At 39.2% G+C, this 18,416-nt stretch overlaps 1 protein-coding gene across 5 annotated transcripts in view; it reads right to left on the minus strand.

The window, feature by feature from the left end:
* LOC137429041 (diacylglycerol kinase iota) overlaps nucleotides 1-18,416 on the minus strand; it is a 687,154-nt gene that overhangs the window by 464,562 nt on the left and 204,176 nt on the right. For 3 of the 5 annotated variants that reach the window (XR_013623429.1, XM_078777709.1, XM_068119066.2), the window contains exon 1: nucleotides 15,381-15,784. The exons of the other annotated variants lie outside the window; for them this stretch is intronic. Coding sequence is in view for 2 of the 3 variants with exons in the window: in XM_078777709.1 (XP_078633835.1) it covers nucleotides 15,381-15,538 (158 nt within the window). In the remaining variant the exon portion in view is untranslated. Of the gene's footprint in view, nucleotides 1-15,380; nucleotides 15,785-18,416 lie in introns of those variants that run through there. 5 annotated transcript variants of the gene reach the window in all.

An 18,416-nucleotide genomic window follows, 5' to 3' on the forward strand; every position in this document is an offset into this window, starting at 1 on the left:
TATGAATCATCATAGCTAGTAATTTTGGCATAGACTTAAATGATTTTCATATAAAATGAAAATATAATTTTAATTGGCATAGATGTAATTTTGGAATAGACTTACATGATTTTCATATAAAATGAAAATATAATTTTAATTGGCGTAGATGTAATTTTGGCATAGACTTACATGATTTTCATATAAAATGAAAATATAATTTTAATTGGCATAGATGTAATTTTGGCATAGACTTAAATGATTTTCATATAAAATGAAAATATAATTTTAATTGGCATAGATGTAATTTTGGAATAGACTTACATGATTTTCATATAAAATGAAAATATAATTTTAATTGGCGTAGATGTAATTTTGGCATAGACTTACATGATTTTCATATAAAATGAAAATATAATTTTAATTGGCGTAGATGTAATTTTGGCATAGACTTAAATGATTTTCATATAAAATGAAATATAATAATTAATTGGCATAGATGTAATTTTGGCATTGACTTAAATGATTTTCATATAGAATGAAAATATAATTTTAATTGGCATAGATGTAATTTTGGCATAGACGTAAATGATTTTCATATAAAATGAAAATATAATAATTAATTGGCATAGATGTAATTTTGGCATAGACTTAAATGATTTTCATATAAAATGAAAATATAATAATTAATTGGCATAGATGTAATTTCGGCATCGACTTAAATGATTTTCATATAAAATGAAAATATAATTTTAATTGGCGTAGATGTAATTTTGGCATCGACTTAATGATTTTCATATAAAATGAAAATATAATTTTAATTGGCATAGATGTAATTTTGGCATAGACTTGAATGATTTTCATATAAAATGAAAATATAATAATTAATTGGCATAGATGTAATTTTGGCATAGACTTAAATGATTTTCATATAAAATGAAAATATAATTTTAATTGGCATAGATGTAATTTTGGCATAGACTTAAATGATTTTCATATAAAATGAAAATATAATTTTAATTGGCATAGATGTAATTTTGGCATCGACTTAAATGATTTTCATATAAAATGAAAATATAATAATTAATTGGCGTAGATGTAATTTTGGCATAGACTTAAATGATTTTCATATAAAATGAAAATATAATTTTAATTGGCATAGATGTAATTTTGGCATAGACTTAAATGATTTTCATATAAAATGAAAATAAAATTTTAATTGGCATCGATGTAATTTTGGCATCGACTTAAATGATTTTCATATAAAATGAAAATATAATTTTAATTGGCATAGATGTAATTTTGGCAGAGACTTAAATGATTTTCATATAACATGAAAATATAATTTTAATCTTGTTTGGCATAGACTTAAATGATTTTCATATGAAATGAAAATATAATAATTAATTGGCATAGATGTAATTTTGGCATAGACTTAAATGATTTTCATATAAAATGAAAATATAATTTTAATTGGCATAGATGTAATTTTGGCATAGACTTAAATGACTCTCCCTGTTCTCTTCACCCTCTCTTTTGCTCAAGGTCATCTTCCATCTGCTTGGAAATCTGCCAACATCACCGCTTTGCACAAAAAAGGTGCAAAAACAGATCCCAGCAACTACAGACCAATCAGCCTTCTCCCAATTATCAGCAAAGTCATGGAATCCATCATTGCTTCAGATATGAAATCTTTCCTCTTCTCCAATGGCTTGATCTCTGATCATCAATTTGGTTTCAGACCTGGACACTCCACTCTGGACATGCTGCTTCTGCTTTCTCAACAATGGATGGAGGTCCTCAATGCCAAACAGGAAATTAGAGCAGTCTCCCTTGACATATCACGTGCCTTCGATACGGTCTGGCACCCCGCTCTGCTCACCAAACTCTCCTCTTTTGGTATCCATGGAAATCTCCACGCATGGCTGGCGGACTTCCTCTCTAGTCGGTCAACGTGTGGCCCTGAATGGGTTTCTCTCATCACCTCTTCCTGTTCAGGCTGGAGTTCCCCAAGGCAGTGTTCTGGGCCCTGTGCTTTTTATGGTCTTCATCAATGATCTCTCTGACTCTCTTGAAAATCCTCTCTATCTCTTTGCTGACGACTCTACTCTCTGTCGCTCCATTCTTCATCCCTCAGATCGGCAGTCTGCAGCCTCCTCACTCTCTGCAGACCTTGACAAAATCACAGACTGGGCAAACAAGTGGAACATGTCTTTCAATCCTGACAAATCTCACACTCTTACGATGTCTCTCCGAAAAGACCGACTGGACAACCCTCCCATCCACTTTCTGAATAATCCTCTCCAAGAAGTTCTGTCACTCAAGCTTTTGGGTCTCACTATCTGCCATGATCTTTCCTGGAAAAACCACATTTCAAATCTGGCCGCCATAGCCAGTCGCCGACTGGGCATCCTCCGTCGTGCGAAGTCCTTCCTTGGCACACCTGAGCTCCTCACCACATACAAGGCTTTCATCCGCAGCTCAATGGAATACTGCTCTCCCCTCTGGGCTGGAGCTCCTGCCTCACACCTAGCTCGCCTTCACGCTGTTGAAACCAAAGCTTTCAGAATCATTGGAATCTCCCGTGATGAAGCTAACTCCAAGGGCCTCTCACTCACTCACCACAAGCAGGTTGGTGGTCTTTCCATCTTCTACCGACTCCTCTCTGGCCTTGCCCCCCCCAACTCTCTCTGGGCTCTGTCCCGCAAATATTCCTACAGGTCGCACAAGATCTGCCTGCAACCCTCTTTTGGTTAAACTGCAAAAATCAAGACTCTCTGCTCACCTTCACTCCTTCATTCCTCTTTTCTCCCGCCTCTGGAACAAATTCCCTCACTCTCTTCAATCCCACTCCACCCTCCAAGTCTTTAAAACAGCTGTTCACCACCATCTCTTATCTTCCCCATCCAAAACCTTGATCTTTTCTACTCCTGCTAATTTCACCCCAATTCCACTTTTTGAAATACCAACTTCTGTCCTGGAAGTCCTTGGTGTCCTTGTGCTTTATACTTCTCCCTCCCCCCCCCCCCTTCCCACGCCTCCTCCCCCCGGGCCCTCTCCCTTCCACACATCTCCCTGCTCTCGGATGTTGTGTTTGTGTGCTTCCCCTTTTCTCCCCAGCTTGTCTTCCACTCCCTCTTTTTTTGTATTTTGTTTGTCTGGTCGATTTGTTTGTGAAGTAAATGTTAGCTCTTTCACGAGCCTCGATTCAGTATACAAAAAAGAAAAAAGAAAAAAAAAAAGATTTTCATATAAAATGAAAATATAATTTTAATTGGCATAGATGTAATTTTGGCATAGACTTAAATGATTTTCATATAAAATGAAAATATAATTTTAATTGGCATAGATGTAATTTTGGCATCGACTTAAATGATTTTCATATAAAATGAAAATATAATAATTAATTGGCATAGATGTAATTTTGGCATAGACTTAAATGATTTTCATATGAAATGAAAATATAATTTTAATTGGCATAGATGTAATTTTGGCATAGACTTAAATGATTTTCATATAAAATGAAAATATAATTTTAATTGGCATAGATGTAATTTTGGCATAGACTTAAATGATTTTCATATAAAATGAAAATATAATTTTAATTGGCATGGATGTAATTTTGGCATAGACTTAAATGATTTTCATATAAAATGAAAATATAATAATTAATTGGCATAGATGTAATTTTGGCATAGACTTAAATGATTTTCATATAAAATGAAAATATAATTTTAATCTTGTTTGGCATAGACTTAAATGATTTTCATATAAAATGAAAATATAATAATTAATTGGCATAGATGTAATTTTGGCATAGCCTTAAATGATTTTCATATAAAATGAAAATATAATTTCAATTGGCATAGATGTAATTTTGGCATAGACTTAAATGATTTTCATATAAAATGAAAATATAATTTTAATTGGCATAGATGTAATTTTTGGCATAGACTTAAATTATTTTCATATAAAATGAAAATATAATAATTAATTGGCATAGATGTAATTTTGGCATAGCCTTAAATGATTTTCATATAAAATGAAAATATAATTTCAATTGGCATAGATGTAATTTTGGCATAGACTTAAATGATTTTCATATAAAATGAAAATATAATTTTAATTGGCATAGATGTAATTTTTGGCATAGACTTAAATTATTTTCATATAAAATGAAAATATAATAATTAATTGGCATAGATGTAATTTTGGCATAGCCTTAAATGATTTTCATATAAAATGAAAATATAATTTTAATTGGCATAGATGTAATTTTGGCATAGACTTAAATGATTTTCATATAAAATGAAAATATAATTTTAATTGGCATAGATGTAATTTTGGCATAGACTTGAATGATTTTCATATAAAATGAGAATATAATTTTAATTGGCGTAGATGTAATTTTTGGCATAGACTTAAATTATTTTCATATAAAATGAAAATATAATAATTAATTGGCATAGATGTAATTTTGGCATAGACTTAAATGATTTTCATATAAAATGAAAATATAATTTTAATTGGCATAGATGTAATTTTGGCATCGACTTAAATGATTTTCATATAAAATGAAAATATAATAATTAATTGGCATAGATGTAATTTTGGCATAGACTTAAATGATTTTCATATAAAATGAAAATATAATTTTAATTGGCATAGATGTAATTTTGGCATCGACTTAAATGATTTTCATATAAAATGAAAATATAATAATTAATTGGCATAGATGTAATTTTGGCATAGACTTAAATGATTTTCATATAAAATGAAAATATAATTTTAATTGGCATAGATGTAATTTTGGCATCGACTTAAATGATTTTCATATGAAATGAAAATATAATTTTAATTGGCATAGATGTAATTTTGGCATAGACTTAAATGATTTTCATATAAAATGAAAATATAATTTTAATTGGCATAGATGTAATTTTGGCATCGACTTAAATGATTTTCATATAAAATGAAAATATAATAATTAATTGGCATAGATGTAATTTTGGCATAGACTTAAATGATTTTCATATGAAATGAAAATATAATTTTAATTGGCATAGATGTAATTTTGGCATAGACTTAAATGATTTTCATATAAAATGAAAATATAATTTTAATTGGCATAGATGTAATTTTGGCATCGACTTAAATGATTTTCATATAAAATGAAAATATAATAATTAATTGGCGTAGATGTAATTTTGGCATAGACTTAAATGATTTTCATATGAAATGAAAATATAATTTTAATTGGCATAGATGTAATTTTGGCATAGACTTAAATGATTTTCATATAAAATGAAAATATAATTTTAATTGGCATAGATGTAATTTTGGCATAGACTTAAATGATTTTCATATAAAATGAAAATATAATTTTAATTGGCATGGATGTAATTTTGGCATAGACTTAAATGATTTTCATATAAAATGAAAATATAATAATTAATTGGCATAGATGTAATTTTGGCATAGACTTAAATGATTTTCATATAAAATGAAAATATAATTTTAATCTTGTTTGGCATAGACTTAAATGATTTTCATATAAAATGAAAATATAATAATTAATTGGCATAGATGTAATTTTGGCATAGCCTTAAATGATTTTCATATAAAATGAAAATATAATTTCAATTGGCATAGATGTAATTTTGGCATAGACTTAAATGATTTTCATATAAAATGAAAACATAATTTTAATTGGCATAGATGTAATTTTTGGCATAGACTTAAATTATTTTCATATAAAATGAAAATATAATAATTAATTGGCATAGATGTAATTTTGGCATAGCCTTAAATGATTTTCATATAAAATGAAAATATAATTTCAATTGGCATAGATGTAATTTTGGCATAGACTTAAATGATTTTCATATAAAATGAAAATATAATTTTAATTGGCATAGATGTAATTTTTGGCATAGACTTAAATTATTTTCATATAAAATGAAAATATAATAATTAATTGGCATAGATGTAATTTTGGCATAGCCTTAAATGATTTTCATATAAAATGAAAATATAATTTTAATTGGCATAGATGTAATTTTGGCATAGACTTAAATGATTTTCATATAAAATGAAAATATAATTTTAATTGGCATAGATGTAATTTTGGCATAGACTTGAATGATTTTCATATAAAATGAGAATATAATTTTAATTGGCGTAGATGTAATTTTTGGCATAGACTTAAATTATTTTCATATAAAATGAAAATATAATAATTAATTGGCATAGATGTAATTTTGGCATAGACTTAAATGATTTTCATATAAAATGAAAATATAATTTTAATCTTGTTTGGCATAGACTTAAATGATTTTCATATAAAATGAAAATATAATAATTAATTGGCATAGATGTAATTTTGGCATAGACTTAAATGATTTTCATATAAAATCTCTTCAGCAATTTCATAATTACTTTGCAGTTTGGCCATCAAAGCTATTACAATTCATAATATTTCAAGCCAAATCTGGTTTATCATGAATCCAACTATAATAACACTTTCTTGTTTTTTCCCATTATGGGGCTGATCACTCAAACATGCTTTTACCTGCAATACATTTACCCATTTTTCTTGTTCCTCCATTTGTCCATTGACATCGAATTTTAAGTGGTCGATTTATTCTTCCAGGGTTGACTGTTTTTCTTCACCTAAAAGGCCGTGTCCACTATATCTGCATGCAAATGGGGTCTTGTCAAATCCAAAGATTATTACACCCTCTGCTCTCAACTTATCCTAACGACTTCAATTGTGGTCAGTAATTGTGCTGGAGTGCTTAGGACAATTTTTTCAGAATGTGACGTCTTGCTGTGCTTTCCAATGCAGGCTGGTAATGGAACTATCCTCATCTTGTTTCTGCCCTGTGTGACCCTGATGGTTTTGGCTGAAATTGAAAAGATTGCTTGTATAGCTCTTGGAGACATTGACTCATACAAACTACAGCACCATGGTAAGACGAAGTCCCATTGCTGTAGTAGTGAAAAAGGATATCACTCCGACGAACCAATGGAATTGCTTTAGTAGCAAAATTACGTTAAGAAAGAGACCAATGGTTCCAGCAAACAACCCACTGCATTTCCATAAATTGCACGAGGGTCGGTACAAAAGTAATGCCTGTTGTTTTATTTATTTTCCGCTATGACATGTAGGAAGGCAAAAACAATTCTTTCTGAAAGAATGGTATTTCCCAACCTTCTATTGTGACGTATCATGATTGGTCACATGACAACACACTACTCGTAAAAAAAATGGCTGGTAACTTTGAGTGCATACAAAATAGAGGGCTTTGATTGAATATTGTTTTTATTGCAGAGAGAGTACATTCTGTTGGTATGCATGTGTATCTGAAAAATGTGTATGATTGCCCTCTTTTTAATTATGAGCACAGGTATACCGTAGTCAAAACATTTTATGAATGGAAGTACTGACGTCAAAAGCAAGCCACACATTGGTCACACTGGCATGATAGTGACGCCACAGATGAAGCCCAAAGTGAATGATCTCATCCAATACGATTGACACATAACCACACAAGATTTATGCGAGATATAGTAGGTATTATAAATCCAGAAGTTAAACTTTATTGAGTATCTTGAGTATGCTAATGTCTGTGCTTGGCAGGTGCCTCAAAGGCTGAATGATGTCCGTAAAGAATCAGAAGACGATCTGCATTAAACTCTTCAAGCATTTTGAAGCTGAAGGTGAGGCATTTCTCACATGCATTATTACAGAAGACAGGATGTGGGTACAGTATTTCCGAACAAACCAGGTGTCCTTGAATGGGGTGGTAAAATAAATGATCATTGTGGAACAAAGTTCAAGGCTCTACCTTCATTTGAAAATCTGATGGTCATTGTTTTCTGGGACAGCGAAGGTGTTCTGCTTGTGAACTTTATGCTAAAGGGTGCCACAATAAGCTCTAAGATATAGCTTGAAACATTGAATAAACTGAAAGGACATATATAGAGAGAGACAAACCCCAGTGGGAGACCACAAACCCCAGTGCTGCTTTAGCCAGGTCACACACCACTGAGGCAAAAACATAGTTTTGGATTCATTGTGCTGACCCACCGTGCGTACAGTCCAGATCATGCACTTTCAGACTATCATATGTTTGGCCGACTGGATGATTGCATTACATGGACAGGTCTGCTCACACTGTATAACACTTTATTTGGTTAAGCAAGTTGGACAAGGTGTAATGCAGTACAAGCGTACACATCTTCGTACAAATGTTCAATGATCGTGATGAGGGCTATTGAAAAAATAACCAGGTATTCAGCAAAATTTATTGAATTTCCTTGCAGGTTTCATAATTTTGAGGTGCTATTTAGCAAGATATAAAAATAAGAGGCATTACTTTCGTACCGAGCCTCATTTAACTAGAGGAGATGCCACCTTATTTGTTTGAGTAGCTTTTCGAAATATAAAATTTACTTTCCAGGCGATTTTCATTGGCCATGTTTTTCTTTGATCTCGCCCTTTTTCTAGCAGAATTGGAGAAAAATAGTTCTGAAAGTTGTTTACAGTGTTCTGATTCTAGGAACATTCTGCAGAACAATATATCGTTCTGAAAGCAGTTCCAAGAACCTACAATTGCAGAGGAAAGGAAACAACTGAAATTCACCCTGACTTTTTATTCTCTATTCTTAGCATCCTTTCCCTAAATATACACTTTTTCATGCATATCAATTGCAAAAGATATTTTGAGCTTCAAAGGCAAATGGTGAAGACTGTGGCTCAAGATGAAAATTAGAAAAATAAAATTGGAGTGATTGTTCAGATAGAAGGGTTAAAATGTTCTCAAGTTAAAAATTCAGTTACAGATGTTTTCAAAAAATGTTGGTGAGTTTGGGGAGTAGGAGTCGGAAGGGGGTGCTGGGCAAAAACATGTTTAATATCAGTCATTAGGTTTTTAATACTGTACTAGGCAATGGACCAATTAATTATTGTTGGAGTGCTTTTTTGGATTGTAACATCAAGTCTCGCAGAGATGAGACAAAGGCCCCAGGCAAAAAAAAAATTAACAAAAAGCACTGTAATGTACTCCAGTACACTTATTAGTATTTTTCGGGTAACATTAGAGTACTCTGATATAGTTATAGTAGTACAAGGTAACTTTGAATACAGTAATATACATACTAGCAGTTGAGAGAGAGAGAGAGAGGAAGAGAGGAAGAGAGGAAGAGAGGAAGAGAGGAAGAGAGAGGGAGAGAGGGAGAGAGAGAGAGGGAGAGAGGGAGAGAGGGAGAGAGAGAGACAGAGAGAGAGAGAGAGAGAGAGAGAGAGAGAGAGAGAGAGAGAGAGAGAGACAGAGAGAGAGAGAGAGAGACAGAGAGACAGAGAGAGAGAGACAGAGAGAGAGAGAGAGAGAGAGAGAGAGAGAGAGAGAGAGAGAGATTTATATATCGCATATTTTGCAACAGCAACCAAAAAATTGAGAAGAACACCCACATCTCTACATGTGGGCCTGAAAGACGCACCAAATATAAACATATGCATATTGAAAGGGAAGGACAATTGGTGAAAAAGATATTCAAGGAACAAGAAAAGCGATGTCAGTCTACGACACTGTACATAAGCATGAAACAAATCCTCCTTCTGGTCACAGAAAGGACAAGTTTCCGGCAGTGAGCTGTTAATACGGTGGACAAAAATATTGGAGGGAAGCGCCCAGTGTGCTAACCTCCATTGTATGTCCGCTAACACACCATGTATTGGTAAGGTGTACATGTGAGGCCAAAGGGGGGTAGAGGGAGACCCCGACCCTAACCGCTCTGACCACAAAGCTACTCGTGTTCTCCCAGAGAGGGGTACATTCTTATTTTGTCGAGAGAGATCACGGATTCCAATCTTAGTTACAAGATGAAAAGGGGGGGTATGTTCAATCTCCGGCTGAAGAGAAGACGAAAGGAGCACTTTGATTTCAGGGAAACCTAACCGAAAGTCTTCAATGTTACCAACACCTTCCCAGCCGATGTTTAGCTGTCTAAATTTTCTAATGACTATACGTACAACTTGGTCTACAAGTCGGACAGACCGAGATCCAACTGAGGTTGCCACCAAACCAGCAGGTTTCCACTTAACTCCAGATGAATCTCTCAGATCACATACTTTGTTAATCCCTCCTTGGATAAATTTTTTATTCAGGGCATGGCTATGAGGGATACCAGGAAAAAAGTTATTGAAGAAAAGGGGTTCTTGAAGGAACATTCGACAATTATAGCCCTCAAGGAAGCGGTGGACGTCAAACCTTTTCCAAGTGTCCAATAAACTCTGATAGAATCTCGGAAGAGAGGCAAAATTTATATGCTCGAGGTCTATCAAAAGAAGCTGCCGATCATATCTCAGTCTACCAGCCTGTTGTAACAGAAAAAATGCAAAGGGCCGCCAGGGCAGCTGTTCAGCGAACAGTAGTCTCTGCAGAGACTGCAGCCGAAAGGCCACAACCCGACCAGAGATATCAACAATGCCCTGGCCACCTTCCTTCTGGGGGTAGTACAATATCTCAGGCCTCAGCCAATGGTAGCCACTCCAAAAGAAGTTTACTAGCATTCGCTGAGTAGCCATAATTAGTTGGTTTGATGGCTGTAAAGCAATAATTCTGTGCCATAATTTTGTTGCAACCAGATTGTTTATGACAAGGGTACGGCCTCGATAGGAGATGGACCTCAGCAGTCCTTCCCATGCTTTCAATCTGTGCATAATTTGCTCCAACACTCCTTCCCAATTTTTCATTTCTGTTTCACGATTACCGATATGCACTCCAAGATATTTAACCCCGTCCGTTCTCCAGACCAGGTTGTGTGGGAGTGAGGGTGGTGATACACAAGAGAGATTGCCTTTGCCACACCATAATGCTGTACTTTTATTCCAATTGATCCCACCGGAAGAGGCTGCAGAGAAATCTCGCATACAACGTTGTAAAGCAGAGACATCATTGGAGCTTCTAATCAAAACACAGACATCATCAGCGTAAGCCGTCTGCACAAATTCTGCTCCTTCTATACTTCTCATTCCCTGAGGTATTTGCTGTCTAATAGACCGAAGGAATGGTTCAAGGGCGACTATATATAAAAGCCCAGAGAGGGGGCAACCTTGGCGAATACCCCGTTGGAAAGGAAAGGGAGAGCATAACCTATTGTTGATCTTCATCATACATTGAGTATTAGTATACAGGAGTTTCACATAAGAGGTGAAAGTTTCACCAAACCCCATTCCTTTCAGGACAGAAAAAAGGTACTTGTGGTCAACACGATCGAAGGCCTTAGTTTGATCAAGAAACAGCAACCCAAAATCGTCACGCAGGAACTTATTGCATGAAATAATATCTCTTACCAAAAAAATATTATCATAAATAGATTTTCCAGGCACACAGTAGGTCTGGTCCGGGTGTATAACTGAACTGATCACAGTCTTCATACGATTAGCAAGTACTTTAGAGAAAATCTTGTAATCAACACACAATAAGGAGACAGGTCGCCAGTTATCAACCAGTTGAAGATTCCCAGCTTTTGGTAGCAAACAAACGACTGCTCGTCTACAAGACATTGGAAGTTCTCCGACACATATGCTTTCATCGAGTACATCGAGTAAGTCAGGTCCCACAAGGGCCCAGAAGGTCTTGTAGAATTCTGTGGGCAGGCCATCTATTCCAGAAGCTTTCCCATCTTTCAGGCTCCGCACAGCTGCTTCAAGTTCATCAGCCGAAATTGGGGAATCGAGCATGCATCGCTCATCCTCCTCGACACCCGGAAGCCCAGCAGTTAACTCTCGTATCACCTCATTGTCCACGTTCTGAGGAGAATACAAGTTAGAATAGAACCCTTTCAGAGTACACCTGATCGCCTGCTGGGAGGTCACCAGCGACCCATTGGGAGTGAGTAAAGTATGAATTTGTTGTGACCTTTTGAGGGAAGACTCTAACTTAAAGAACTCTTTGTTTGGCATGTCCAGAGTTAAATAGCTCATTCGCATTCGGACCAAGGCACCCATCGCCCGTTGCCGTACCGCTTCCTCCAGCACTGCTTTCTTTGCCCATATTAGTTGGTCACGTGCACCTCTCCCAACCTCGTCAACATTCTGTTCTAACGATATAATTTCAGATTTTAACTGATCGATTGATATTGATTGGATTTTGGTGGTGTATGCACTATATTGTTGACAGAAATTCTTAATTTGGGATTTTGCAATGTCCCACCACAGCCGGAGACTATCATACTCAGGTCTGGAGGAGCGAATTTTCTCCCACACGACGTGAAAGGCCTCATTAAATTCCTTGTCATGTAAGAGACGAGTATTCAAAGACCAGTAAGCACTACCACCAGGTGGAAAGGGTAACTTAAAGGACATTGAGATTAAACTGTGGTCTGTGAATCCAGTTGGTAAAATTTTGGAGACAGACACCACATTCAACATTGGCTTGTTCACATAGAATCTGTCCAGCCTTGCCATTGACATAATACCATCATTGCATCTACACCATGTATAACAGCGTGAGAGTGGGTGTTGTGATCTCCACACATCCTTAAACCGAAAGATGTTGATGGTGTCCTCTAGAGCTTTCGTAGAGGCAACATGAGGCTCATGACCATTCCTATCAATCGACGGACAAATTGTGCAATTAAAATCTCCCGCGATACAAATAAAGGCTGTTGCGTCCAGAGTTTTTACAAAATCCCGCAGAGTGGAAAAGAACATTTTCAGGGATTTTTCAAAATTTCAAATTTCAAAAAAAAAGAAGAAAATAGAGCGAAAGCTCTGAAAACGCGAAACACACGTCAGCAAAGGCAGGAGCAGGTTCGTAGATTTTTTTTGCGTATGTCCAGCTGCTTTATGCATGGCTGGTGAAAAATGGGTTTTATTTTATAAATACCGTATATCAAGCGAACAGCTCGTGAAATATTTTTTTTGCACCCCTGAAAAACTGCGATTTCGTGGAACACAGCCGCGAATAAGAAAAAAAATAAGCGATTTTGCGGAAGTCACGAATATAAAAAAAACCCACAAATTTGTGGGACACTTTTCCGCGAATAGAGAAAGAGGTCGCATTTTATCACCCGCGAATACGTGGAACCGCAAATAGTGAGGTCCAACTGTATATATATATATATATATAGTACATACCCTATGCTCTTCCAGCCAAACAGAGCTGAAAACCAAGTACTTCAAGATAATTGGAATCTCCCACAACAAAGTTGAGTCTATGGGCCTATCACTTTCCCATTTCAGACAAGTCGGGGTCTCTCTGTGTTCTACCGCCTCTTTTCTGGTCTTGCACCCTCTGCTCTTTCCGTGCTTTGTTCTCCCAATGTTTCTGCATGGCACACATGGTCCACCATCAGCTCACTTCTGGTGAAGCTCCCAAAATCCAGAATCACTGCTCACCTCCACTCATTCGTTCCTCTTTTTTGTCCATCTGTGAATCCACATTCTCTTCAACCTCCTTCTTCCCTCCAAGTCTTCAAGACAGCTGTTTACCACAATCTCAGATCATGCCCCATCCAAAACCATGATCTTTTCTACCCGCATTAATCTTCCTCCCCACCCCCAAGCCCACCCCTTCCAAATTCCTAGTTTTTCCTTCCTGAGAGTTTGCTTCTGTATCAATCTTGTCCACCACGTACATCCTTTCCCACCCCTCATTCATCCCCACACCAATTTGTCCAAATCTCCCTCAATTTTGTCCTTCAACCTTACTGTTGGTGCTTCCCTCTCTCTACTGTTGCATCCTGGTCCATTCAGCGTATGAGCTCTTCCTGAGCTATGAGTAGTAGGTGTTATTGTTGTTATAGTAGAAGTGGTAGTAATAGTATGCCTGGCGTTGACTTCACGGTTAACGTGGCTGCCTTAAGATATTAGGGTCTTGAGTTTGGACCCCTATCGTGACAATAAATAACTCCAGGTGGGTTTACCCAGCCTGTCATTCTTCTGAGGCTGCAAAATGAGTACCTGCTTAACAGGGTCATTGCAATGAGCGGAATGGCCATACTTCCAGAAAATGATGGAACTAGCAGCCACAGTCTGCATACAAAACAAGTAGTAATAGTATGTTCAGAAGTAACAAAATACCACCCAAAGAAAACCTTAGTTATTTTTTAGGAAGCGCATGGCTGCGGGTATCATTATTTGCTTGGGGATGTAGCTGTGCCCAGTATACGTTAGAGCAGGAATTTGGCCACTGTGATGAAAATATCCTGCCTACTCTTTACGAAGGACACCATAGGATCTCTAATGTCCACCAACCAATGACAGCAGACGAGACTGCTCTAACCGGGACGAGAGCCAACAGTGATCCCAGTTTAACGTCCATCTGACGGATGGCGTGCACATTTATGCCTCGACCTGCATGCGAAAAGTCGACATTTTTTAGCTGGGTCAGGATAAAAACCCAGGCAGGACAGTTCTGAGATGCGTGCGTATTCCTATAGGCTATCCCGCCAGCGCCAGAGAATTGTTTGGAATATGGGAACATAACAGTGTCGTAGCAACACTCTTCAGAAATCATCAACTTCAAGAAACAGGCAATTTTATAGTTTAGTTAATTCAAGTAAAACAAGCCACAAAACAATAAAACAGAACATTCATGATCCAATCATCTGACCATCTATTTTCTGTAAAAATAAGCAAAGAGGATCATCAAGCTGCCCATTGGAGAAATAAAACAGAGGCAGCCCACTTGAAATATCTCAGTTGCTACTTTTATCTTCTTTCAAGAAGATAAACCAACAATAGTCAAGAAGATTTAACACAACTTCCAATAGTTGGGTTAGCATTACTAACAACTCAAGAAAAAGTCAACACATCTTTTCTGCTGAGCTGTTATTGCGCTGCAAACCCAATGAACTTTTCAACTGCGGCCAGCACAGCAAATCAAATGTCATTTCAAATGCTCTTAAATATCCACATCACCAGAAAAGCCAAAAACAGTTCAGTTGTTCAGTTGAAAAAACAGTTCAGTTACCATTAATAGTCCAGAAAATGTGAACATAAATTATTTATTCCATTTGACTGGATGGAATATTTTTGCCCCTAAAACAAACAACAGGAACAAAATGGCCTTATGGCACCACAGGCAACAGTTCGGACCACACGCTTCTGTGGTTAGATTGTGCGGTGCGATAACGTGTTTCGTCAGAGCCAGTTATTACCAACACAGCAACTTGTCCTTCAAAATCTTCCAACAAATTGAGCTTTGGAGTTCCAGTTGAATTTGATCTCTTTTTAGCTTGACAACATTTTGCAGAAAAATGGAGATATCCCAGCAACAATCTGAATGCAAGAATTTGAAAAGAATATGGTGTGTGTGAGTGTGTGTGTGCAGATGCACACGTGACTGAGCGTGTAGGTTTTGTTTGAAATACTTTGGCATAACACCCACCTCCTGCCAAACAGCCTGATGCCAGCAAAGCCTCGTTTTCCATTGTGCATCGTGCCAGTTGTCAAAAGTGGCCTCTTGATTGAGACATCATCACTGAATTCCTCTTCACTTGTTTGTCCTTCCTGCTGGATATGTTCGACCATATCACTTCCATCCATGTTTCCCAGGTTAATAGAGCTTCCTCTCTCAAGCAAGGAGTCTCTTGAAGGTCTCGGAAAGTCTTTCTTTTTGACCGCCGATAGGGATCAAAATATGTCAACATACTTCCAAAGCACACATGGTTGCTTCACAAAACATGAAGGGTCTGGCTCGTCCTCCTCCACCATCAGATGGGCAATTATTCTGTGACTGCTCCAGTAACTCCAACCGTGCCGCTGTTGTTCATGGCCAGGACACCTGCACATGAGGGAATTAATACCCCGCCTCCTTCGCCACACTTTCCTCCACACTTGTTTGAAGACCACGCCTCTTTTCTTGCAGGCACACAGATGCTGTTTGGTATATTTGTGTCCCAAATCATCCCCTGAACACAAACAAAACACTTGTGCTAATGTACCTACAGTGAGGAATGTTCATTATAACAATATGGTTGCGGTTGTTTTATTGCATCAGTAGCAGGTACCCATGGAATTTCCACAAAATGTAAAATGTGACTTCAACAATATTATGCAAACAACAATTGAATACCAGGTGTATTTAATATTTTTCGAAAGATGTTGCTTGATTAAGTCAACTCCCTCAACCCCAAGCCCCTGATTCTGCCCTACCCAACCCCAAGACCTCAACTCCCCCATTCCAGCACCAAGTCCTCAACCACACCCCAATCCCCCCCCCCCCCCTCCCAATCCCAACCCAAAGGTTTCAATGCCCTCCACATTCTAAGTCTTCAACACCCACCCCTCCCATCCCCGACTGCAAGTGCTTAACACCCCCCACAAGTCCTCCTCAACTACCCCTCCCCCCCCCCCCAAGTCCTCCTCAGCTCCCTCTCACCCCCCACAAGTCCACCTCAACTCATCCTCACCCCCACCCCACAAGTCCTCAACTCCCCCCCCCCCACCACAAGTCCTCCTCAACTCCCCCTCCCCCCCACAAGTCCTCCTCCACTCCCCCTCCCCCCCACAAGTCCTCCTCCACTCTCTCTCCCCCCCACAAGTCCTCCACAACTCCCCTTCATCCCCTCCCACAAGTCCTCCTCAACTCCCCCTCCCCTCCCCCCACAAGTCCTCCTCAACTCTCCCTCCCCCCCACAAGTCCTCCTCAACTCCCCCTCCCCGCCCCCCCACAAGTCCTCCTCAACTCCCCCTCCCCCCCCCCCCACAAGGCCTCCTCAACCCTCCCTCCACTCCCCCAGCCACAAATCCTCCTTAACCCTCCCCTCCCCCCCACAAGTCCTCCTCAGCTCCCTCTCACCCCCCACAAGTCCACCTCAACTCATCCTCACCCCCACCCCACAAGTCCTCAACTCCCCCCCCCACAAGTCCTCCTCAACTCCCCCTCCCCCCCACAAGTCCTCCTCCACTCCCCCTCCCCCCCACAAGTCCTCCTCCACTCTCTCTCCCCCCCCACAAGTCCTCCACAACTCCCCTTCATCCCCTCCCACAAGTCCTCCTCAACTCCCCCTCCCCGACCCACACAAGTCCTCCTCAACTCTCCCTCCCCCCCACAAGTCCTCCTCAACTCCCCCTCCCCGCCCCCCACAAGTCCTCCTCAACTCCCCCTCCCCCCCCCCACAAGGCCTCCTCAACCCTCCCTCCACTCCCCCAGCCACAAATCTTCCTTAACTCCCCCCCCCCACAAGTCCTCCTTAACTCCTCCTCCCACAAGTCCTCCTCAACTACTCCTCTCCCTCCTCCCCCCAAGTCGTCTTCAACTCCCCCTTCCCCACCCCCAAGTCCTCCTCAACTCCCTGTCACCCCCCACAAGTCCTCCTCAACTCCTCCTCACCCCCCCCCCACAAGTCCTCAACTCCTCCCCCCCCTCCACAAGTCCTTCTCAACTCCCCCTCCCCCCCCCCACAAGTCCTCCTCAACTCCCCCCCCCCACAAGTCCTCCTCAACTCCCCCTCCCCCCCCACAAGTCCTCCTCAACTCCCCCTCCCCCCCCACAAGTCCTCCTCAACCCTCCCTCCACTCCCCCAGCCACAAATCCTCCTTAACCCTCCCCCCCCCCCACAAGTCCTCCTTAACTCCTCCTCCCACAAGTCCTCCTCATCTACCCCTCCCCCTCCCCCCCAAGTCGTCTTCAACTCCCCCTCCTCCACTCACAAGTCCTCCCCCCTCCCACAAGTCCTCAACTCCCCCTCCTCCAACAAGTCCTCCTCAACTCCCCTTCTCCCCCCCCCCCCCCCCTCCACCCCACCCCTCACAGCATCAACCCACCTCTCTCAACTCTCTCCCTCCGTCCTCACTCCCAACCTCTCCCCCACCCTCCTCACTCCCTACATCATCACTTATTATTTCTTCATTAACTCATTGAATAGTTTACTCTCTTTCCCCTCCCACATCCACCTTAATATTTTGGCCTTACCAACTTTCCCTACTGCGAGTAGACAAGTTATCGCCGGAACCATGACCAAATTCCACATTCCTTCCCCAACCAGCAGAGGGCATCGCATCAACGGCACAGCCGCGCCCTCAGCCAATGATGCTACCCCGCAGCCTAGCGCAGCATATGAACGAAGAAGAAGGGAGAGAGAGTTGGGATAAGTTGTTAAAAGTTGATCCATGTTGTATGACTGAGAGATGTAAATGGAGTCATCACTGTTTGGAGGATGTTACAACACACGGACAAACAAGAGGTGGGTGAGGAGAGGAAGTTATAGCCAAAGGTACGTTTGGGACTTGTGAGGTGTAATAGTACAGGGACTGTGAGAAATGGAGTTATTGATGTAAAGTGCAACTCTGCCGCCAGGACATGGTTCAGGCCTATCAAACTAGAGGAGACATTAGCCAAGTAGAGACACAAAAAAGTCAAGGACATCCTGTGGGAGTAAGGCTTCTGTTCACCAGATGATGGCCGATTTATCAGCAATGG

This window comes from Myxine glutinosa, chromosome 1, assembly GCF_964187855.1.
Source record: "Myxine glutinosa chromosome 1, kmMyxGlut1.1, whole genome shotgun sequence".
Lineage (NCBI taxonomy): Eukaryota > Metazoa > Chordata > Myxini > Myxiniformes > Myxinidae > Myxine > Myxine glutinosa.